Source organism: Scomber scombrus, chromosome 5 (assembly GCF_963691925.1).
Source record: "Scomber scombrus chromosome 5, fScoSco1.1, whole genome shotgun sequence".
NCBI classification, from domain to species: Eukaryota; Metazoa; Chordata; class Actinopteri; order Scombriformes; family Scombridae; genus Scomber; species Scomber scombrus.
In genome coordinates this window covers 12,898,800-12,924,460 of record NC_084974.1, presented here as the reverse complement: position 1 = coordinate 12,924,460, position 25,661 = coordinate 12,898,800, and the positions used below count along the sequence as shown (strand labels likewise).

The 25,661-nt window shown below is 39.4% G+C and overlaps 1 protein-coding gene across 4 annotated transcripts in view; it reads right to left on the bottom strand.

Moving 5' to 3' along the window:
• Positions 1-24,888, bottom strand: part of mcamb (melanoma cell adhesion molecule b) — a 39,285-nt gene extending 14,397 nt beyond the window's left edge. For all 4 annotated transcript variants that reach the window (XM_062419445.1, XM_062419444.1, XM_062419446.1 and 1 more), the window contains exon 1: positions 24,786-24,888. In XM_062419445.1, the coding sequence (XP_062275429.1) occupies positions 24,786-24,849 (64 nt within the window). In that variant the 5' untranslated portion in view covers positions 24,850-24,888. The remainder of the gene's footprint in view (positions 1-24,785) is intronic.
• Between the last annotated feature and the right edge of the window lie 773 nt (positions 24,889-25,661).

Below are 25,661 nucleotides of genomic sequence, written 5' to 3'. Positions count from 1 at the left end.
ATAGTAACTGTAAACGAACCTACAATTTAAAAAAAAGCAATACATTGTTTAAATCACATAAAAAGACCACCCATATGCTACCACATTCTTCCTCCTGTTGTTATAAGTAGAGCCAAATAAAGCGTGTGTGTCAGTATCCTAAACTCATTTCGTGCACGCTCCCTATTTCTGATGTTGGCATTATGTGGGGCAGGTTTGGGACACTGTATGGTAATCCCAGCATACCAACACTTTAAATCCTCAAAAGGTTGAAATTACATGTCATTACATCAATATGAAATATAAAAAATGCTGGCCAGAATCAACAGGATACCGACTGGGTGGTGCAGTAAAGGCCGATGAAATCATTTATCCCCTTAGAGCAATTTTCATGGCAGTCTGCCTAATAGATTAAGAAATATCTCACGTGGAAATGCGGACATTTTGCACTGAGGCTGGGGCAACAGGAATGCTTGTGGAGCGTGTAAAATGATTAAATTTACCCTGTGGGGAGCGTGAATGCAATCTGCACCAGGTTTAGATTTTTCTTGTGTTGTGCTGAAAGTCAGAGGCTAAACCACCCTTTGGGATTATGAATATAGATATAAATGTTCGTTCTGATCTATAAACTAGTTGTTAACGAATCTTCTAAAGGATGGACAGGTCAGCTGACCTTATCATTCTTATGTCTTCCTACTTCCTCAAATCAGAGAAAAACTCACACTCAAATAACAGCAGCAGTGACTGACAGGGTGATATCTGAGGTCAAGAGGCAACACACACACACACACACACACACACACACACACACACACACACACACACACACACACACACACACGCACCACCTGAGATCTCTCAGCCTGGCTGTCTGGGAGTTGGAGGTGCAACAGCATCTAAATACACACACATAGACACACACATAAGCAGAGATCTGTAACTGTCTCTAAATCTTGATTACTAAGCTGAACCTGAGGCTCGACACCGGCACCAAACACATTACTACACGGTTTGCAAATGTCACAGCACAAGCAGCACATGACACTAATCTTACTCTGATGATTTCATTCACTTTTTCCAAACGCTTATTTTAGTCATTCACAACAGCCTTTCTGCTCTATCTAGGAACCACATAGTCCATTAAGGTGGAAAAGAGATCGCAAGCAGTATTGTTTGCATTTCAGAGTGACCTCATGTAATCTGTTTCGTCTATCACAAGGCTAGATTTTAAAGGTACCATATTAATATTTACATACCGAGGATTCCCCGACCCAGACTCCAGTTCATGCTTAATTTACTCCTGTCATGGCCCCGAAAGAAAAGGCACTGAACACACTCAACTAAGACAGGAAAGGATGAGTATGGATATTATATTAAAAGGGAGGACAGAAATAGTGTGTGTGTGTGTGTGTGTGTGTGTGTGTGTGTGTGTGTGTGTGTGTGTGTGTGTGTGTGTGTGTGTGTGTGTGTGTGTGTGTGTGTGTGTGTGTGTGTGAATAGAATTGAACATAATAAAATAGAATAGAACCTAATAGAATAGAATAGAATAGAACATAATAGAATAGAATAAAACCAAATAGAATAGAATAGAATAGAATAGAATAGAACATAATAGAATAGAATAGAACATAATAGAATAGAACAGGATAGAATATAACATAATAGAATAGAATAGAAAAGAACTAATAGAATAGAATAGAATGAATAGAACATAATAGAATAGAACAGAACATAATAGAACATAATAGAATAGAATAGAATAGAATAGAATAGAATAGAATAGAATAAAATAGAATAGAATAGAAAAGAATAGACTAAAGCTTTATTGGTGGAAATTCGTCTTCGGCTCACCAAACACAAGACAACATAAAACCTAAAGGAACCAAATAGAAAGGAAACATAGGAAGATAATTATAATCATCTTTAAAATAAATAAAATAATTATATTATAAATCAGTTTTACACTGAAACACAGCATGCATATCACAGCATATATAACTTGGAATCAAATATGCTGGTAAAGAGAAGTGACAGCTCAGTGACATGTCTCCAGCACTGTCGCATCTAAGACTACAGTAACAGTGGCCTATCTAGTTCGTTGGCAGCAGAATTACAATGCACTGACCCCACTGACACCGTGGATTGTAGCCCTACTTCAGGACATGGTGAGACAGAGAGAGGGAGCATGGGAAAACAGTGCCTCAGTCAGGCGGCTCTTTGTGCAAATGTAAGGTCTCAATAGAGTGTAAAGTTAACATGAGAAAACAGGTAAGAGACAAGCGAGAGATGACAGAAAGACACAGGTAGGGCGGGGAGAGTGATGTGTGAAGAAGAGAGCGTTTGGCTCTCTGTGAGTCGCTGTAGCCTCTGACTTTTATGTCACCAATCCCTCAGGGGCACACTTACAGTATCTCACAGAGAGACGGAAATGTTGAGAGGTTCAAATGCCAGCATCACCCTGAAACGTACGTTCCCTGACATTACACTTTCATTTTTCTCTTGACACACTGCAGGGTGAGGAGTTCACTCAAGTCATGTCACATAAGGGCACCTTTTACTTTCTGGTTGCATTTATTCCACTGAGCAGCTCTCTGATTTGTGTTAAAGATATATGTATAACTGACTAAAAGTCTGGTGTTGATCCATGAATTTCACAACCAACAGTAATAAGTATAAGAAGTATTTGACAGTTATGGCCTTGCAAATGGTTTCAGGCCAATTACAGTTTTTAAAGCTAAAAAAGATGCAATCCCAAACTTCATCAAAACTGATACTATCTATAATATTATACACATACACAGGTCCTAAAGACTGTTACCCTGCTGATAGACAAAGAATGAGTACCAGTGCTTAAACTTCAAATCTTGATAGACATATTTGAGGGATGGACAGGCACAACCACATTTTAGTCCCCTCTCCATAGATTCACTGCCAGAACAGTAGCCTCAGTTAGTTTGGGGTCAACTCATCTTGGCTGAATGGCACAAAAGAATGTTCACACGTTCATCAATCACATTAATACTGTGACGCACCCCAAGGCATCTTATCACACACACGCACACACACACACACACATTGGGCTCTTGGCTTTAATTGGGCACTCAGACTGAAAAGGACTCTTACTGGCTCATGAATCTCCCACACAGCTCCTGGCACAACAACATTTGTCCATAAACTCAACATGCAGCAGAGTTTATAATGCCACAAATAAGCCACTCGAATAAAAGAACGTATTTATTTTCTGCAGCAGAAAGCAATAAATATACATGATTTCTGTGGTCATTATTTCAACACTTAAGATTTTGTTAAGGCATTTTTAAAATCCTGTGAACAATCCTGTAAGCTGTAAGCTAATAGTGCCTTTGATCGAGTTCATGATAAAGCTTGTTAGGGATCCTTCCATAAAACCCCCGACACCAGGCCCTTCAACCCAATATTTTTCACTCTTCCCTCATGCATATGCAAGCCTCTTTTTATCCTGTTTGTTTTGCCAATTATCAATGTTTTCATTTATTAATGAGGACTCTAGTGAGCTTATTAAATGTTAGAGCATCAAGAGCAGACAATTCTAAAGATAGTTCTGTTGTTATGACTTTCAGCTAGCTGGATGGCTGCAGTCCCACTTTGTTGGCTGCACACAGTAACTCTGGACCGGCCAAAAGCACCATGCAGAAATAGCATTTAGAAACTGGACTCCAGATGAACTACAGAGTTTTAGCGGTGAATGGACTATGAGAGGAAGATTTCAGACTAGTAAACCAAATGTGTTTATCTGTTCCAAGTTATGTGCATGACTCAGGTACATGTAAAAACAAAACTTACACAGCGGTGCTTGGAGCTAAATGTTCACATTAAAATACACACAAATAAACTGTTTACATGTCACAGTTTAGCAACTAAAGTGATAAACATGATCACCAACATGTTAGGATGATAACATTTTACTAAAGTTCAGAGTGAGGTCGAAGCTTAGTTTTGCGAGTATTTGGTCAAATTCAAATTGTCACAGATGATGGTGCAGATCAAATTTTAAGGCAGTCTATCCAATAGTTGTCCAGACATTTCACTAAAAAGCAACACATGTGACCTTTTGGTTCAGGGGATCAGAAAATTAGCATATCAGCAATTAGGATTCATCCTCTAGATATCTCTGAAATATTTCATGGCAATCAATCCAATAGGTGCGATTGTACTTCATTAAAAACACAAATGTCAAAATCATGGTGGTGCTAGAGGAACAATCAGGTGACCATCAAGGTCAGTAGGATTCATCCTCTGAGGATGACGTATATCTGTTCACAGCAATCCATTCAATAGTCGTTAAGATATTTGAGGGGTAGACCAATGGAACAAATGTCAATGCCACCTAAAGAGTAACTCAGAAAAAATAAACCGTACAGATACATTGTACTGTAAGTAGAAACCAAGTGGTCCTATGTTTGGAGCCTGTGTTGGTTTCAGGTGATGTTTTATTTGCTGCTTGCAGAGACAATGAGACGGACAGTGGCAGCTGCAGCAACCACAGTGAACTGCACATTCCCACGATGCCTGAGAAAAAACAAGGTCAACTTATCACACTGACCTGCCAGACACTTTCTTCAACACACACACACACGCACACCAATCCCCGGGGTGCTGGAGCCAAATGCCGACAGTGTCCACTCAACATGTCATTAGAATTAACGATTTCCAAAAGAGGAGACGAAGGATACAAAGAATGTAAATACAGTGAAGAAGATCAGAGTAGACCACACAACAGGGGGGACAGGGAGGGAGTCACGTCGCTCTCTGATTTCTCCCGGAGATCTGACGCTATATTCCATTTCAACAGACCACCTGTTGTAGAGATCAGCTCAGGCCAGACCTAGCGTGGTTCTCAGCACGCCAGACTCCAGTCCATCTTTCAAGGGGCTTTGCTGACTCACAACTGCTACAACAGTACCATGATAAAGCTTTAAATGGGTATCTCATGAGGTCACTTCTAACAGTGGTGGTGGTACACCTAAGGTCAGAGAGGCAAGTTTAAGCTTTGACAATAATGATACATTTAATTTGTACAGCACCTTTCATTCATAGTGAAACTCAAAGTGTTACAGTATTAATAACATAATACAATGGATGTTCATTCGTGGTGTACACAGCATTAAAAAATATACTTAAAATCTGAGAATTTGCAGAGATGTCAACTGTTTTCATTTTCTTCAGCAGAAAATAATAATCCAAAGCTCTGAGATATCTCAAAACCTGGGGAAATAAAACCAAAACTAATGGTGAGTGCAACAATATGTTCTCCTGTCATTTGGAATGAAAAATAAATTTAACATAAAAGCTAAAGAGAACTGTTAACTGTTAACAACACATTAGGTTCAAACCACACCATCAGAACAAAACCAGTGTTAGGTCTCAGAATAAATGATGAGTGTATTAACAAAGTACAGGAGACTAGGCTTCTGGGCATCATTATAGACAGTAAATTATCAAGGACAAAACATATAAATAACATATATAAATATATATATAATAACATATCTAAGATGGGAAGCGGTATATCTATTATTAAAAGATGTTCACACTTTTTGACACTAAAAAACAACTAAACAAGTAACTCAGGCCTTAATATTGTCTAATCTTGATTACTGCCCAGCAGTCTGGTCCAATGCTTCAGGAGACATGATTAAGAAATTACAAATGACACAAAACAGAGCAGTGCACATAGTACCTCGTTGTAATTACAAAACAAATGTTGTCAAGTCAACATCTCAGAAACAGTGAAACATGTAGGTGCCAATAAGATTAAGTTAGAAATATTGCATACATTATAAGTATATATATATATATATATATACACTTATACGATAATATAGGCCTTATATAGGCTATACTGTTATATTATATATTGGACTGATTATACAGTGATATTTCTGATCAAGGTTATTGATGTAAAGACCCTTTTCATTTCTGTGGATTGCTGATGATATGAAAAAAAAGAAATGGATCAAATTTTGCATGTGAGTGCGTGTTTGGGACGATAAGAGAAACGGACGACTGAAAGAACATTTATATAATTGACATTATCTGAAAAGACTACTGTATTTTGTTTTTGCTTTTATTTTATTATTATTTCTATGCATAATGTGTATGTATACATGTGTATATATGTAAATGTATGTATATTTTTTTCTTTTTACTTTCTTTATTATTTTGTAATGTTATGACTTGTTATGCATTATGTATTTTGCAATTTTATGCATATGGTCGGACCACAGGAAGGCTGCAACTAATGGGGATCCTCATAAACTAAACTAAACAACTTTGTGGAAACTGATAACAAAAGGAGTCAGGATTAGTTTTATTGAGAAAACATTGTCAAGAAAATGAACTACATGTTTATGTTCAAGAATCTTTCCCTTTGGTTTTGCCAAACTTTGTACATACAAAATACACAAAGTTCTTGTGCTAAATTGACATTAAAACTCCTTAATATCTTTGCTTTGACTCGTGTCTTTTCTTGATGAGAAACACTGTTTTTATTTTCCTTCCTGTCAGAACTCCTGTTCATCTTGTGCATTACATTTTGCTTTTCAAGTCAGTCTTCCTAAACTCAATTTTGTTTTCAGATTCATGACACAGGTGGAACAAAGTATCAGTTCCAAAAAGTATTGCAATTCAATAAATAAAGTTATTGGTTACACCTGTGTTCAACAAGTTTAAGTGTCTGCAGTGAAAAATATCTTGTCAGCCTCTACAAATCCACAAACGTTTACCCCCCCCACCCCCGTCAGTTTGGATGCCACTGAAGTGCAAACTGTATTTCAATAAACACCTAAGACTATAAAGACATCTGGACTTGTGGAAGAGTGTTGGACTAGCATCTAAATCATCTCTGAGCAGTCTTAGACCACAGCTGCAAACTTCCAACTGTTGGCCTTCGGTTGTGAGGAGCAGCGCAGGTTCACCACACTGACCTGAGGCTAATCCCTCTTTGATAAGCAGCTCTTTGGTCTTCTCTAAGCAGTTACACTCCAAAGAGATTTCACTCTGTTCCCCAGCCTTTGATAACTACTTGGCAACAAGATGCACTCCTCTTTACTCAAAGTTTCCACACTCTAGCTATTTTGATATCCCCCTCCCCCACCCACCCCATCCCCTCCTCCCCCAAAACACCCACACACACAGATATAAAATATGCGTTGAATATATGACTTTATGTGGGATGCAGTCATCTTCCCATGTCCAACTCCACGACTCCCTTAATATAAAAAAAACACTGTTACTCTCACAATCTCACAAATCTATGCCTACTTTTGCGTGTGTGTGTGTGTGTGTGTGTGTGTGTGTGTGTGTGTGTGTGTGTGTGTGTGTGTGTGTGTGTGTGTGTGTGTGTGTGTGTGTGTGTGTGTGTGTGTGTGTGTGTGTGTTTGTCTTCGTGGGCCACTTCCTCATGCCTGCTCCCATGGTGGTACAAAAGCCCCCTCCATCCTCTTTCCCACGTCCCAGACTACAAAATGGTCTCCATATCAGCCACTCAGTGCTGTGAGCAGGCAGAAATAAAACAACACAAGCTGCTTGGAAGTATGGGAAAGGCCAACAGGGACTATTTTTTTGATTGTGACAGTACAGAAACACAGAGAGGGAGCAGGAGAGAGAGAGGGGGGGGGGAGAAGGGTCCCATGACATGGCTTCACAAGTATGAGATGTACGTTGCTTGCTGCTGGCATATTCTGGCTAAAGATAGATTGCACACACACACACACACACACACACACACACACACACACACACACACACACACACACACACACACACACACACACACACAAACACACTGAAAGCTTTTTACCCATTGACTCACAGGAAGAGGTACTCATCAGCAGCTCTCTCCTTTTTTGGTGGATGCTGCAAAGCGGCAATAATAAATCGGAGGATAATTATTTTGCTCTTTTATAACAAGCTCCTTATGTGAGCATGTGCAAGTGTGAGTTTGTGAATATACTGTGTGTGTGTGTGTGTGTGTGTGTGTGTGTGTGTGTGTGTGTGTGTGTGTGTGTGTGCGTGTGCGTGTGCGTGTGCGTGTGTGTGTGTGTGATTTAGTACATGCATCAAACTTCATCTGCTCTGTTAAGGATCCAGTGTTATACCCAGGCAACAGCTACATCTCATAATGTTCATATGTGCCTTAATACCTCTAGTGTTTGGGTTTACTTAGAAAACAAAAGGTGTGTGTGTTCTGATTCACGTCATATGCAACCAGTATATGTTGCCCTTAAGTGTTATTTATATGCAGAGTTAAAGATTCCATGCAGTGGGTACTTCAACGTCATGAAAAACTTCCTATAAGTCACTGCATCTTCATTGGTGACCTCTTGCTGCACTATGTGGTATAAGTATAAAGTCCAACTGATAAAATCATCACAATCTTTTTTCCAAATACACATTTCTGCCGATCCTATCTCAAACTGCTTTTTGCTCCATGACAACAACCCAGTGGTTTTACGCTAGAGATGACTCCCTTTCTGTTTGTGTCAAAAGGTATTGAATCACATTCAAGCATTACATGCAACCTGTAAAGGCTGTAAGAAATTGGTACTTTAACCTCACATAAAACTGTAATTTTCTGTTTATTTATAGGTCACCTCATGCTGCACTGATAATTACAATATCCATTCAAATGCTTTTTGAGAGACACACGGTTTTGGATGTGAACCTCCACTACACACGCCTACAGTAAGAGTAAATAATTCATTCCTCACTTTGTTGTGTCCAACCACAACATTGTGTTTTAAAGGGTCACATCAAATCACATAACATAGTCAAAGATACCACTTCAGTTTCCTTTAGAGACTGGTTGCACAAGTATAGATCCTAAAAACAGCGGATTCACAAGTAAAAATGAAAATTTGTATTTGTGCGAACAGCCCGGAGAAATGTGTTGTTAATCACACTTCTCAAAATGTTTGAAAAAGCAGTGCATGGTCGATGTGAACTCATCTCATGCTCACATGCTTTCTTTGCTAAAAGCTCTGCCTATTTATACAAGGACAAATAAAAAGGTTGATTTAAAATAACTCACATGCTGTGATCTGAGGTCCCGACTGTGCAGTATGATGAAGCAACAGAGTGATAAAAACAAGGATCTCTTTTGACTGCATCAGCTGTCTCTACTTGGAGAGGACTGATTCAAATAAAATGAATGAAACTGAATCAAATCATATCAGCGCATTTTCTACTAAATGTCAGGTGTGACCTACATAGAAAGATAACCTAAGCCTAAGCCTAAAAATAATTCGCTGCAAAAATAAAACTCAAGCTTTGGTGTTTGCCCAAATATGACAAAGAGACTAAAGTTGTGGTTTTAATCATCAAATAAACAAACACTAAAGAAAAAGAAGAGCAAACCATAAAAGTCAACGGCTACCAGTGATGTACTGTAACTAAACACTGTGAAGCCACAGTGAACACATCAGTCTGCTCTGTGGAGTCAGCGGTACAGTCTCATGGCTGAGGCCTGATAGGTTGCATTAGGTTAAAAGGATCCTAATGTACATTAGATCAGCACGGAGCATTATTTCAGGAAAACAACATCCATTATTAAGCAGGGTGTTGAACCATGGGAGAATAGGCAGAGATCCTGACAGGCCTCGTGTCTCCACCTATGTCAATCCAGCTCCCAGAGGACAACTTTAGATCCAAGGATCAACCAGAATCTGCTGAAGCAACTGACTTCTGAAGCTCACATCTCTGTTAGACCTCTTTCTAGCAGATACCAACAAAACAAAGCCAATGTTCTAGGCCAGACTCCAACACAACTGCACCCAATAGCCACTTTCCAGAACAAGAGGTAAAGGAGATAGATGAGGGGTTTATTAGCGATATATCACTTTCACTTGACAATGGCACAGCAGTTAGCATTCTGCAGTAATTAGCCACGGTTCCTGGTAAATGAGCAGCACTGGAGTCTCATCCCTATCTCACTAAAAAGCAACAGAAACCAGAGGAGCAGAGGCCCTTGGCCGAGCAGCAGAGGGACAGAGAGAGCTCTGTGTGTGTTTGACCTCAGAGTACAGACAAGTGTTAAAGGAGCGCATAAATCACAGTGTCCGAAATGAAAAGAGAGTTGACTTCTACAACAGAAGTGAACTTGAGGTGGCCAGTCAATGAGTCTATGTCTGTGAATGAGAAGATTCTGCCTTTACAAATGGAAATACAGATGAGTACGGACCAAATACACTTTTCAGAGGGCCAAACAGAAACACTCCAAGAGCCCGCAAGAAAAAAGTGCATCTAACAACCCAGCTGCCGTCTGGAGAGGACTGCAGAGCATCATAAACAAGAAAACCTCTCACCACTATCAACTTGCAAACAACCTCAAATGATTCTACAGTAGATTCTCTCAGTCTGAGTTTGAGCCTTCTCCTCCGTCACCCTGCCTTCCACTTCACACCCTGAGCCCCAATGATAGCCAAGGAGGAAGTCTGCAAACTTTTCAAAACCCAGAAAGGCAGAAGAGCCCCAGAACCAGACTCTGTCGCCCCCATCTACTTCAAAGCTCTGTGCAGACCAGCTGGCCCACTGTTTTCACCCTGTTTTTAACCAGTCTGTGTCCCTCTGCTCAGTCCCAGTCTGTTTTTAAAAAATCTACTATCATCCCTGCCCCGAAAAAAGCACACGATCATGAAGCTGACTACAGACCTGTTGCATTAAAGTCTGAGGTCATGAAGTGCTTACAGAGTGCTGGGACACATCAAGGCCATAATCACTCCCCACATGGACCCCCTGCAGTTTGCCCACAGGGCCAACAGGTCAGTGACACCATCAACCTGGCCTCCGCTTCCTCCTACAGCACCTTGACTCCTTAAACAGCTACACCCCAATTCTGTTTCTGGATTTAAGCTCTGTGTTTAACACCATCTGACCAGAGTTCCTCCACCATAAGCTGTCCCAGCTGGATGTGCCTGACCTGGTCTTTCAGTGGATATTCAGCTTTCTGAAAATGTCTGCTTTCACATAATGTCTGTACTCAGTGCATGAAGATGGATAAGACCACCTCCAGTACCTTGACCCTTCGCACCGGAGCCCGGCAGGGTTTTGTGCTCCCTCCCCTGCTATACCTCCATACTGATCTGGTTCCCTGGCTGCAACCTGCCTTCCCTCCATGACATCCATACCTCCAGGGCCTGGAAATGGACCAGCATCCTGGCCGACCCCTCACACCCCGGCCACCACACATATTCCAGCCTTCCCCCTCGGGAAGGAGATACCAGACAATTCGATTCAATACCACCACAGACACAAGAATACTTTACCCCCCGGCACCATGAAATCCATAAAAACTCCAAAGCCAACTCTAAAGGCAAACTCCACCCTCAGCCTACAGACTGCTATCTACTGCTGCTATCTGCCCCTGCACCTGCCATTTTACCTTCCTCCCTCAACCAAGCATAACAGTGTCTTCATAACAATGTTTGTGTTTTATGTTGTATTTTTATTTGTTTAGTAGAATTTTTTAGATTATTATTTGTTAGATGTTTTTACTGACTATGATTGTCTTTGTGTGTTTTAAAAGCTGAACCAAGGCACATTGGAAAATAAACAGTCCTTAAATCCTTGAAAACTAAGAGTAAAGAGGTCTGGATGAAGCAACATCGCGGGATGTGCAGCTATCTGTTTTGCAGTTCATGCAGTTACTCAGATTCTGTGGAGGGCAGTACTGTATTATCAGAGTCAAATTTAATTTGGCTCATATAATCTCATCACATTTTATCTAAAGTATACAACATCAGCTCACATCATCCTCAAGAGAGCAAGTGTGGAGAAACTGTACACACAGCCAAGATGTTTGCATTCAGGATGATGTACCTTTTTAAAATAATTTAGTGATTCACAATTTTTGAAAAACGTATTTTAAAATATTATAATGTGATTCCTTATGAGCCTATCATGATCCTTTTGTCTTTTCAGCAGTCCTCTCTATTTTACAATATGCATTACAGACATTTCCAGCAATCAGTTCAGGCTAAAAATCAAACTTACCTTGTCTACTGCAGGCCATGTTTTGGCCACTTTTTTTTTTTTTTAGAAAAGTGCATATTAATGTCATACCTGATATGTTGTGATCAGGGTTGGGAGGGTTACTTTAAAATTGTATTCCGATACAGTTACTAAGTTACCTGTTAAAAAATGTAGTCAGTAACGTAATCCAAGTACCACAATATTAAAGTAATGTAACATGATTACTTTCCGTTACTTTAGGATTACTGCAATACCAAATACAATAAGGGCCACTTTCTTTTAAAATAAAAACATCTAATTGACAAAGACCAGCGAAAATACCCACATGCAGTTAGGGTGGAGATGTGTTCAGAGAGTTGGTGCTAACTAAGGGTGAAATCTTCAGTCCGACTCTGGGAGTACTTAAATTAATTTCAGCTACTTAAAAATAAAAATATCCTGACAGTTCTGATGGAGCTCAGGTTCATCCATAAATTCTGCTTTATTATAAACAATCCCACATATAAACCTGAGTCTGTGTGTAACAGCCGATCTGTGTAAATGTGCAAATGAACATTAATTGTCATTAGATCCGGATCAATCTGGTGTTAATGAAGTTACCACTGCTGTATCGCGTGCGTAAATGTGCACAGCCCTTTTCTCAGTTTGGAGACACACTTTATTGTTTCAGCTGCTGAATGATGCTGCAGCCAGCTGCGACATACAGCCAGATGTGACATACAGCCACCTGCGTGTTCCTCTCAGCTGCAGATTAGCGCAGATTAGGTAGAAATAAAACGCAGCAGAGAGCGGTGCAAATACTGCGCAATTCACGGTGTTGTAACATTCTCAGGTAAAACCTGTGATGAAACAGCGCCTGGCTGTGTGGAGTCTGAGTCTGAGTTTTCTTTGACTCATTCAGTATTGAAAGTGTTCGGTGACCAGTGACCCACTGTCAGGTCAACACATTACGCACACACAGTCATATCAGTGGGGAGCAGTAATGTGCGCTACAAGCTGTCATCAACTCAAGTTCTCTTATAACTGCAAGTCAATGTGGGACAATATGCAATTAGGGACTGTGCAATAATGTTTTCTTATTTTATTTATTTTATTTTATGTTTTTATTCTATAGTAGGGACAGTGCAATAATGTTTATATCGTATTGTTTTTTTATTCTGTGTGTGTATGTTGCTATGCCACTGTGATGAGCCCCTGCAATTTTGTTGTACTACTTATACAATGACAATAAAGGCATATTCTATTCTATTCTTTTGGAGTGACACAGGGCAACAAACATCCCTGCCAATTTAAAAGTTGGCAGGGATGTTTGTTTGTTTGGATGTTTCAGGAGCGCCCGCTGCACTCGTAATGCTTTATCATTACTCTTTTCTAGACCATCGTGGATCAGAGAGATAATTTCCCCTTTGCTCTGCTCACGTTTGGGACTTTTTTACAGTGCATAGTAGTATAAAGTTTAAAATGTGTTTTAAAATTGTAATCCTGATAAATAATCCCCATTTTTTAAAAATGTACCTGTAATTAGATTACATCTATTTTTTCTGTAACTGTTGTGGAATACAGTTACCTTTTTATTGTATCCTAATTACGTAACGCTGTTACATGTATTCCGTTACTCCCCAAGCCTGGTTGTGATCCACTAAAGTTATGCATGATATGAGGTGAATAAATCCCTATTATTCTTAATAAGTAACAATGTTTATATTGAGAAGTTTGGGCTTATCAACCTGTTTATCGTGTCCGTATTGAGTTTATACAATTAGTTGAACCCAGGAGTCTCAGTTACAATACCATTACACTATTCTATGCATCTTAAAGACAACTGAGTATACTATACAAAAACACAAGTTTGCAGGAGAAAACTGCACACATGGCAGACATCTGCACTGTGAATGCACTCTTCTAGATACTGACTGCATTCTGTTAACTGCCGACTCTTCACACCTCGCAAAAATTCTTACAACAGAAAGTCTGATTGATGTTGGTTAAAGTTTTGTGGCGCTGTGGGACACTAAAGTACTTGTTTTCCTTACAAGATAAGCCACGTGTCAGTTTGGCAATGTCAAATAAGTTAATGAATTTTGGCCCGGATGCATCTTTATAATACACACATGGCCCATACATTACAAATCCCACATCTCTTCTGACAGTGTGAATGGTGTCGATTTCAACATTTTGTTAAAACTCCACACCCACCAAGTGCCTAAGAGTGCTCACTATTTCTCGAAGCCAAATGTCCATGTAGAAACCATCATTGTGACATCGGAGTCAGTGTGACTGACAAGAAGGAACAACTGGCTTGCCTGGGGGCCAGTACATGACCTTTGACCAAGAATGAGAAAAAAAAAAAGCTAATTGGACAATTTCCAAAATAATGCCTGATCTCACATTTTTGTCCCTTATAGATACTATAGAAAGGACATGCTTTAAGAACTTGGCATTCAAACAAAACATTTATAACTAAATTAAATGTTGACTATTACTAAAATAGATTTTAAAATTCGCTTGTGACGTTATGATTTGAAATGCAGACAGAAAAAAAGTCATTTATATGTAGTTTGTACCAAGTGTTGGTACATTTTGTGAGGTTGGCTTTAGGTTGCCTGTTTATACTTCTATTATAATACTTAAATATGCACAATAACATTGGCGGCATCTTGTCGGATTGCAGTGTTTTTAAAAGTACATCAACAGAAACATCTTGGACGTTAAGACGCAACCAAGATACAGTTGGCAGGATTTCCTGTCTTAGTGACTATGACAAAATGGCTGAGGGGAAAAAGAACAATGGCGTATCCAAGCAAGTTTATTTACAAACAAAGATGAATATCTAGATGCTGTTTATGGATTATGACCTTTGGATTATCTATATACTATTTATGTTGGTTTCTCTTAACAACACGTAAAATGTGTTGGTTGGATTCAACATAAAGTTCAATAAAAAGCAGTTGAATAAGATGAGAAGCCACAGTACAGACAGAAAAAACCCACTGAATAATCAGAGGAGACATTTGATATCTGTTTGAGTAACCTGGAAGTTATAATTTAGGATGGCTAACATCACAACAGTGTCTTCAGTCTTCTCATTATATTCTTGGAACACAACTCAAAGTCAAAATCAAAGCAGACAGTTTCTTTTTAAGTCCAGAGGCGTAACAAAAACCTGCCAAACGTGTTCAGTGTTTGTTCACAAAGCTGATTCCTTTAACAGCTTCATCTACTAAAGGCTTAATGACTCACAGAATACAACTGTCAACCCCCTTCCACCCTGAAGTCTCAAAACTTCCTCGTCTTCACATTTATCTGAAATTGTAAAACCTACCATACAAACCTCTGTAGCCAAACACAATCCACAATTATTACGTTTGTGTATCAAATTGAGCCAGAGAAACAAAACAGGAATCCAAACCACATACTTGTGGGGAGGGGAAAATTACAATAGTTGCGAGCATGTCTCTCTGTGGTTTGCACTGTTTAAGTGGCAATTTTGGTAAGAAATTGCATATAAGCCTAAATTCAATTTAAATAATTGTTCATATTGGTTCCATGCACCTCTTCAGCATGACTTTCATAATCAGTGACCTCCTAAGTAAAGATGATGTTTCTGGCTGATGATGATGATGAGTTCTTTCATTTTGTCTAAAGGAAAAAATCTACTGGAGAGTAAGAGTTTATTTTAGGGTAGTGAAACACAGACTTTGGTTTGTTGTTTCAACTGTGACCCAAGTTTAACTTAACAAGCCGTCCCACAGAGTAGAATAACATTTATTACAGTAACCTCTCTGCACTCTCTAAAGACTAGCAGACCATCAGAAAGAACAACATAGTCATATTTACAACAAGAAGATTAAGCTGATTATATGACAACTTTAACTCCTGATAGGTAAAAAGAGTCAAAAAAGTAAAAAGTCACAGCAGCAGATTTTTGATCATATATGATTGTTGTCTCTTAAATTCAGCATATGTGCTCTTTATTTCAGGGTCAGTAGCACTGGAGAAGGTTGGGTTTAGTGCTTTGCTCGAGCCATAACTGACAGGTTGATATGGTTTCATACAGATTGCATACCAGCTTTCTTCCACTTGCCAACTTCATAAAACGTCTGCTGGGTTATAAACAATTTCCAAATGTGGTGATCACATAAAACAGTCCTGTAGTACTTGTCAGAGAGAGGACTGGTCTACATACTGTTTTTCTTAAGTGTAAAAGTTCTGGTACGTTACACAATTGAGAACAACCTCACCAAGCAACCACAGATATAACAGTTTTTGACTCAAGTGGGTTTGAAAGTGACACCACAGTGACCTGCAATAAAAAAAAGTCTGAGGTCTGAGGTCACTAAACAAATTAAAGCTATAGGTCATTTTGGAGAATTTTACTATTTCCTTGCTTTCCTAATGTCAAGACGATTTCATAGAGGCCTTTAATATTTTTTATGTCCCCGTTTGCACAGAGGCTTAATGGTGAGTTTCCAATTACTGGGTGTCTAAGGGATCAGATGACAGCTACACTCAGGGGGATGTATTCTTTGTGCTCATTAGCCTTGTGTTAATATTTTTCAACCAAGGTCACACAAAATCTCACACAATTACAGTTTTTAAAAGAATCCATGGTTGTATTAATCTGCCGTGACCAAGGCCATGGTTGTGTGTAAACAGGATGTAGATGAAATGCTTGTTTTAATCTCATTTATCTATCCTTAATGAAATTTGTGAATTTATAAATACTCTGCCAAAGAGAATAATCATCTCTAAATGGCCATGGTTTGTGCATTAAAGATAATATACTGAAGCTGCCTTATCACTGATTCAAATGAATACTCCTTAGTGAACAGGTAAAGATAGTACAAACATTTATTCTAAATTAACAAAGTGCCATCACAAAGCTTTCATTGAAAGTGTTATATCCTGTAGAATGTATATATCAAAAAGTTAAGTTAGAGTGAAAGTCATGCTAAAAGACTTATGCTAAAAGTCATGCTTAAAAATGACAATGATTGAGATGCAGACAGGATGCCAAAACAGAGGCCACCAGCAAAAACAAAACAAAAAGCAGGTTTATGGTAAATGGTCTGTACTTATATAGCACCTTTCTAGTCTTTTCGACCACTCAAAGCACTTTACACTACAACTCATTCACCCCATTCACACACATTCATACACTGATGGCAGGCAGCTACCACGCAGGGTGCCAACCTGCACATCAGGAGGAAGTTAACCATTCACTCACATTCATACACCGTTGGCACAGCAACAGGAGCAATTAGGGGACACATCGACATGTAGACTGGAGGAGCCGGGAATCGAACTGCCAATTTTCCAATTGGAGGACGACCGCTCTACCTCCTGAGCTACAGCCGCTTCAAAATATTTGAACCTGGCTCAAGTTTTGCCATAACGCAACATGACGTCATCCAGTAAGGTGCTACACTGGCTGATTAAATATGTGCACGCTCCGAGAGCACCATGAATGTTGTATTTGTACTGTTTGTTTCATGATTCATCCCACAACAGATCCCACAATCATTATGACCACACCAACTTTTTGAAGCAGTTAAATCCTCAAAATACTATAAACCATTGTATAGTATCTGATAAGCCTTCAAACTCATGGATGTATGGCTCCAACTGCACATAAATGCCCGCACCAAAGCAGCCTTTTTGTTGTCTGTTTTTTTAATGTAGTACTGCTTTTGGCCTTAAAGTCCTGAATCAGTTCCTGTCATAAACTTCTATTGCATGTCACCATCTTGACTCTCTCTGTTTTCTTTCTATCTCAACACAAAAAAAATCTTGTTAATAAGAGAAATTTGGGTTTGAAAGACTTATTTTGGTATGATGTGATTCCTAAACTCTGTTGTAACATTAAGTACTTTGCACATATACTATGTAACAATAGCTCTTTGTGCATTACTAATCACCGCCACACACTGCATTATTATATTTCAAAGCAGTTCCAGAGATAATCAGATCTGTGGCTGTGATGGCACGGAGAGTGCAGCACAATCGTCTTGGCAGCACAATAACATAGACAACAACTGAACATCCCTCTCACAAATAATTACCCTAATAATTAAATCGTTTTGTATTGCACCATTTGCACATGTCATGTACACGTAACGTTGAGAGAGGAAAGTCAAGTTTCTACAGTTTGTCACTGTCACCTCTGGCAGTGAAACAGTAACCCTACTTTAACAAAAATAACACATGATGACAACAGGTCATTAAGTGGTAGCTGTGAGTTGACCTGAGTGTGACTTTGTGTGTGTGTGTGTGTGTGTGTGTGTGTGTCTGTGTGTGTGTGTGTGTGTGTGTGTGTGTGTGTGTGTGTGTGTGTGTGTGTGTGTGTGTGTGTGTGTGTGTGTGTGTGGGGCTCGCTGGGAGTCTGTGTTGTCAGGACTGAGAGGGCACCAGGTGTATGCAGCTGTCCGTCTGATCAGGGAACTTCAAAGCATATTGGAGCAGCGGTAAGTGGTAACAGTCAGGGGAGAACCGGCACTTCAGAGGTTCTGATAGCTAAAGGTGATCTCTAAACCACCTGATATGAATGGATTTACCCTGCAGCCAAATATAGAGCAATAAATCAGAGTATACTGCAGTCCAAAGAGTGCTGAGGCCCTCAAATATGACTTACAGATGAAATGCCTCATTGCACATCTGCAGACAAGGCTGATATTGTGTTAAGGCTCTCTGCTGGGCATCACTGATAATGTGTTTCTTATACAACCCAACTGTGTTGGAAAACTGTTGGCAGAAGCATTGAAAGCGAACAAATCAGGAAAATTTGAGTTTTCTGAAAGTAATTATTTAGTGGAAATTGCTAAGTCACTTCCATTGCAGATGTTTGTAAAGCCAACATGTTTCAAACTAAATTGTTTTCTCTTTGGGAGAAGAATGTGGATAACAAGGTTGTGTTTCCTCTGTTCTTATGAACAAAACATACTGCAAACTTCCTTCCTTCCTTTTTCACAGTAAACTAATGTTAGATGCTGATTTTTACAAAACAAATGTTGACATTAACATATCAATCAACAAGGCTTGGCTGCAGATGGTTTGATTGCTTGAGCTACAACATACAAACAAGCATTTGCTGCTACTCAGTGAGCACACATGAAATGGCCCTGATGACAGCAGCACAAAGTCCTGGGAGCTTTCTCCACCAATCACAGCTGACCCACAGCCCCCCGCTCGCTCCATCACTGGTTTGCTATATTGACCCAAGTAATGGTGATAATGGATGTTATTCACATCAATAGGAAGATCAAACAGTAGAAGGAAACCCTTTGTTTCTACGATTCGTGCTCCCAAGTGCACAGCTTCAAACCCATTATATGGCCCAGCAGGGAGAAACTGGATCAAAATGTTTCCATAAAAACACCTGAAAACAAATGCAGCGTTTCTTCTGCTCTCACAGTCTAAAACTTAGAAGTCCATTGACCAACTAGTAATGTGTTTGATTGAATGAAAAACAAATAAATAAATGAAAAGTAATTCTGTCTTCAGCATGGCAGTTTAACTACAATAAGAAGGTTTCCTGAGCAGAGCAGAAAAATACCACACAAACATAAATAAATCAATTTCAGACACACGTTATCTTATATCAACAAATCTGTCAGGAGGTAACTTCCTCACAGCACTTTCACACGGACTTTGTGAGTAAGAAATGAGCATGACCATCGAACCAGACTACTGGTGACCGCTAACTCGGTTGTTGCCATTCACAGAAGCCCTCTGTTCAAAACTGTAATATCTTTAGACCAGTCGTTCTCAAACCGGTATCTCGGTTCTTTGAGAGGGTTCCAGGGGGTCACCAACAAAAAGCAACAAAAAGGGGAATCATATATTTTCAGTACAATTTCATCCATAAGTAACACAATGACATAATGTAAGACTATTTTGGTCATGGATTTCATACTCTTTCGGTAACAAAACATCTGAATGCAATAATCTTCTCAGATGAGGGACCCTGGGACAAAATCTTATGGCCATGGTCTAATTTGTGTCAGTTTAGAGGTCCTTGAGGTGAAAAAAATTATACCAAAATTGTGCATAATCATTTGTTGTAAAACATTTGTTGCCAATATTGGTTTTACACTAGAGAATCAATTTTGATTCATCTATCTAACTGGGAGTCTTTGGGAGTGACACAGGGCGTAACAAACATCCTTGCCAACTTTTAAGTTGGCAGGGATGTTTGGATGTTTCGGGAGTGCCCGCTGCACTCTCCATGCGGTATCATCCTCTACTCAGACCATCGTGGATCAGAGAGATAATTTCCCCTTTGCTCTGCTCACGTTTGGGACTTTTACAGTGCATAGTAGTATAAAGTTATTTATTGTAAAGTGTGATTTAAAATTGTAATCCTGCTAAATAATCCCCATTTTTACTAAATGTACCTGTAATCAGATTACATCTTTTTTTGGGTAACTGTAGCGGAATACAGTAACCTTTTTATTGTATCCTAATTACGTAACGCTGTTACATGTATTCCGTTACTCCCCAAGCCTGACTATACAGAACTACAGTAATAATGTCACAGTGATCGTTTAAAGACAGCCTATACAAATTTTGCTGAAGAGCAACAGCTGTGGCCACCAGTGGTAATTACTGGATGGATTACTGGATAAGGGCACACTTAATTTCCCTACTGTTTATGATGTCATTATTGACCAACCAGGCTGAGAGCAGGTCAAACTGGACCATAAGCACAAAACAAGTATGTGAAGTATAAATGAGGTGTAAAACCTAAGATATTTATGCAACATGATGTAACAGTAGCACAAGAAGAAAAGTCTCAAAAGTCACCAAACTGTGAGCAGCATCAATTAGACATAGATTTGAATTAGCCATAAATTGTACTCAACCAAATAGGGGTGGCCCATTGGTAATGGGTGTGTTTTATTGCTTTGAATTTTCCATTTCATTTTTTTCATTTTTCCTCCCACAGACCAAAAACATGCAGGTTAGGTTAATTGGTGACTCTAAATTTTGTGAATGCGAGTGTGAATGGTTGTCTGTCTCTATACTATATGTGAGCACTGTGATTAACTGGCGACCTGTCCATGGTGTATCCCACCTCTCACCCAATGTCAGCTGAGAGGGGCACCAGCTCCCCCACATCCCTCTAGAGGACAGGCGGTAAAGAAAATGGATGGGTGGATTTCCTGTTGTTTTTAAGACTGTTACGTGCTTCGTACTTTGTCTTATATAAAAGTTCCACTGTACAACAATTTTTATGACACCAGACTGATATTCTCTTGTCTTTGTACTGTTTCCTTTCCAGGTTTCACTGGGGATCTGGATTATGTTTCACTAATCCTAACAACCATAAATTAGCCAAAACAATTTTAGCTGTTTCCAGATTGATGTCAGGGCCCAGATTAAAAACAGTGGTAGACTGCTCCTTTTCTGTGTGGTGTCCTGAGAATTCTGTTGCATGGGAACACATAAACAGAGGGCCTGAACCGCTCAAGGCTTTATTTCAGGACATTGATAAGACACCATGTGCCCGTGACAAACTTTCACCAGACAATGACCTGGTTTTGGGGAAGGGTATATATCTGAATCAGCTGGTTACATATACACATACAAGAATATGGCATGTTAATGATTAAAATCTGTGGCTATATCCTGCAGAGACTTACTGTAATTTCATACGTCAAAGAAGATCCAAACACAACCATTTCCCCAAAAGAGTCCGACTTACTTCATAACCGACACAGTTACAGCCGTCACTGTGCAAATGTGCCGGAACAGAGATCTGAATTTAGGGACTTCCATTTCAAATCTGCTCTGCTCTGCCAGACTGCTGGGCCTCAATTTTCTATGCTGTGGTCGAGGCACAACAAGGGCATTTATTGTCTGTGACCAGCTCACTTCTCCTGAAGAGGAGCAGTTGTTTAGAGCACATGAAACCCAGGCATAGCGCCTCACAGCAGCAGAAAGTGATGACCTTTAAATGAGAGAGGTCTAATGCGGTCGCTCTTTGACCCAGCTTGATTAACTGATGTCACAGGAAGTGAATAGTATCCTTATCAAGAGTCACCGCTATAGTCCAACAGTGGGTCTGTCTTTCCTCTGATGTCATCAACGTCTGGAGACAGTGAACTGGCACAGAAACAATTGCACTTCTTCGAGCTCAGACCTGAGTGGGTGTTAACCAACATCACCAGATGCTACAGATATTAACCATTAAAGATTTTGAGTGGGAGAGAAAAACTGAAGAGGCCTTTTTAATCTGTATCACCACAAAGGAGTTTCTCTTCAGTTAATGAGATGATGTGAACTGGAGGCTGCATAAAATCAATTAGAGTTGTGATGATTTATAAATTACTCTACAGATAATAAGCAAGTAACAATTTTGATAATCATTTAAAGCATTTTTCAAGCGAAAAAAGCCCAAAATTTGTGTTTCCAGCTTCTCAATTTTACATGAGAAGTTGACATATTCAGTTCTTCCTTGACATTTATGGTGTGACGTGCTCAAGTGTCTTTTCTTGTCCAACTAACAGTCCAAAACCCCCAAATTACAGTCACGCAAGACCAAGACAGGCAACAGATTGTTACATTTGATAGATGTTTTGCATTTTTGCTTGAAAAATGACTCTTAATTCAATTACCAACACATTTGATGATTTATTTTCTTTGGCTAATTGTTGCAGCTCTATTTCAGATCTCATTCTCTTCAGATGAGATAAAGTACTAAATATTAGGGCTGCAACTAACAATTATTTTCATTATTGAGTAATCTGTGTATTAGTCATTTGGTCTCTAAAATACCAAGCAATGGTTAACATGTCTCGTTTTGTCCTGAACAACGGTCGAATACATTCAGTTTACTATCATAGAAGAGTAAAGCAAATATTCACATTTAAGAAGTTTGTGAATCTCATAAAATGAAAATATCATCCAAAAGCCAAACAGCTACAGTTAAAGATGTAATACAATGAAGGGCAGGGTGGATATGGAATTGAAGGTGAGGGCATTCAAGCAAAAACAGGCGTGACTTTAGGAGGTGAATAGACGAGAAGGAGAGGTCCAGGAAGCTGACTTTATAGGTGCGGGAGATTTGCGGGAGGTCACGGACAATGGTCAGGCTTAACTTAAACAGGAGATCAGCACAATACAGGGACGAGGTGGGGAAAGGTTCATATGGTCAAAGGCAAACAGGGATAATTAGGTAAAGAGGGATGGGAGGGCAGGAGAGGAGGGAAGTCAGGCACACAAAGAGGAAAGGTTTGGAGGGGGAGCGGGGGGCACATGGACCTGTCTTATTAAAACAAACAAGTAAAAAGTACAACAACACAAGAAAAGTCTTTTAAAATTAAGCTATAATGTGGAAAGCCGAGGCTGCTCGCCCTTCTGGATCATCTAACACCACATATAAGTCTGCAGTCACACTCTTCTAAAAATAAGCATACATCCGCACTTCACTGTGCATCTCCCGAGTAGACATACAACTTTTTATTACTGTCTCACACAGCTCACTTTAACAAGTAGTCTGACAAACAGATAAACACTAAAGATGATCATGTTTCTTTGCTTTGACTTCACACAGAAACTCAATGTAAATATCACACTCTAACCTGTGCACCCAGACCTGTATCTCATTCCGGGAATAAGTTTGACTGTGTGTTTCTGTGTATGATAGAAACATAGTGGAGATATTCACCGCTGCCTGGGCAGCACCGGGCCACTTGATCACTGCTGAGAGTAGACAAGAGCTGACAGAAAGCAGACAGAGAGCTCCCTGACTACAGCCGAACCTCTGTGCATGTCAGTGGCTAAAAATACATGCAGCAAACTTAACATGACTAACTTCATGTACCATTGAAATGAGCAAATCGTGACGTCTCATTATGGTCATTTCAGTCAAGAATTCATACACTGCAGCTGTCCAGCCATCATGATGTCAACATGCATTAAGCCATAATGATCATAATCATAAACAATCATAACCAAACCATGTTTATTGGCAACAAATGAGATGCAGCTGCAATCTGTTTGCCACACTTTTTACACTATTAAGCATTTACATTCCTCTCGTTTCATGCCTCACAGAACCTGCATGCTGTACAACACACCCACTATGCAAAGAAAAACCCATTCATGTCACGTCCACTCCAAGACTAAATACTTTAGTTTAGTGTTACAAGCCACTGCTCTAACGTTATTTTGTGATGCTTTAATCACATATTTCTTGGTTTAAAGAAATATCTCATTCTGAATTTACACATCTAAATATATCTACATTTTACAGTTATAATTTCCTCTAAGGAAAAAAATGGGAGACTACTCAAAAAATATTTTATTTTTGGCACACACACACACACACACACACACACACACACACACACACACACACACAGCCAGGTTACGACAGCACAGGACTGCAGTGACAGGATGGTTTACATTGCCTGGGTACTGAAATATAATGTAAGCAAGAGGGGACTGTGTAGTATCATATACAGTATGCAGTTTACACAGGACCTGCTGCACTCAAAACAGAGTAAAGCTGAACTGGATGGGATAATCTTGATTCTGAAATATTTCTTAAAGTTTTCCTGGGAATCATCACAGAAATGATCAATTCTTACTCAAGAGTAGTCTGAATTGCTTCTACATCGCAGTTTTCTAATTTAATTATTTTTATGACAAACTTTCTCTGAATTAGTTTTATATCTAAGGGTATATGATGTTTTTGCGGCATAAAAAGTTTGGAAAGTCCACACACTGTCCTTCTATAACTGTCCAAACATCGTGTTGCATCGCTGAATGAAATCTCTCTGTCGGTCACTCACCTCCCCAGGTGTGAAAGAGGAGCAGAAGTCCGACGAGCAGAGCGCCACTGTCCTGTACAGCCATGGTTGTTGGTCAGTGCTGAAGCTGTGTGTTCAGGGAGTGAGGAGAGAGTCTGGCAGGGACTGGTCTTCTAGGAAAAGTGTATGAAACACAGTCTGAAAGAGAGAGAAATGATGCAGGAGGGGGCAGAGACAGGAGGCTCCACACACTGCAAAAAGTGTCCGTCATTCAGACACATAGTCGGTGTGGTGGCGGCAACTAGCGGCATGTTGTCTCTACTCGCAATTTGGGTTGTAAAAACCTCAGTCTCAACTCTTTTATGGGTTATATATTTTGATTTTTTTTTTAAACTAACAGAAGTTAAGACTTCTAGTTTAAATGAATTATTAAGGTGGATATTTTTTGTAGTGCAAGTTAAGGGAGAGCAGCAGGAAGGTGGTCTGACACAGTATTCAAGAAATGTACAGATTTTTTGTTGTTTTAAGGAAAAAAAAAACAACAACAAAGCATTTCCTCACCAATAATTTAGGCTATATTTTCTTGATAGGAAACCACGACTGGTGAACATGACTCTCATAAATAAAGCAACGCATTATTTTGAGAGGTGTTGCAAGACTTCAATCAAAGCAGGATACTTGACCTTTCTACAAAATGGTTTGTATATCTTCAATATGTTATTTTGGTCAATGCATGCAGAATTTTCCCCACAGAGTATTTAAGATATGCATCCTGTGGTGCAACGTGAATGTATGCAGATATTACCTTCATCCACAAATACCTATTATGCCTATACCTGGCTAAGTTTCTTCAGTGAAAGTAACATGATTGAGTCAGTGTACTAGTCGTATAAGCAGCAAAACTCATGGATTGGTAAA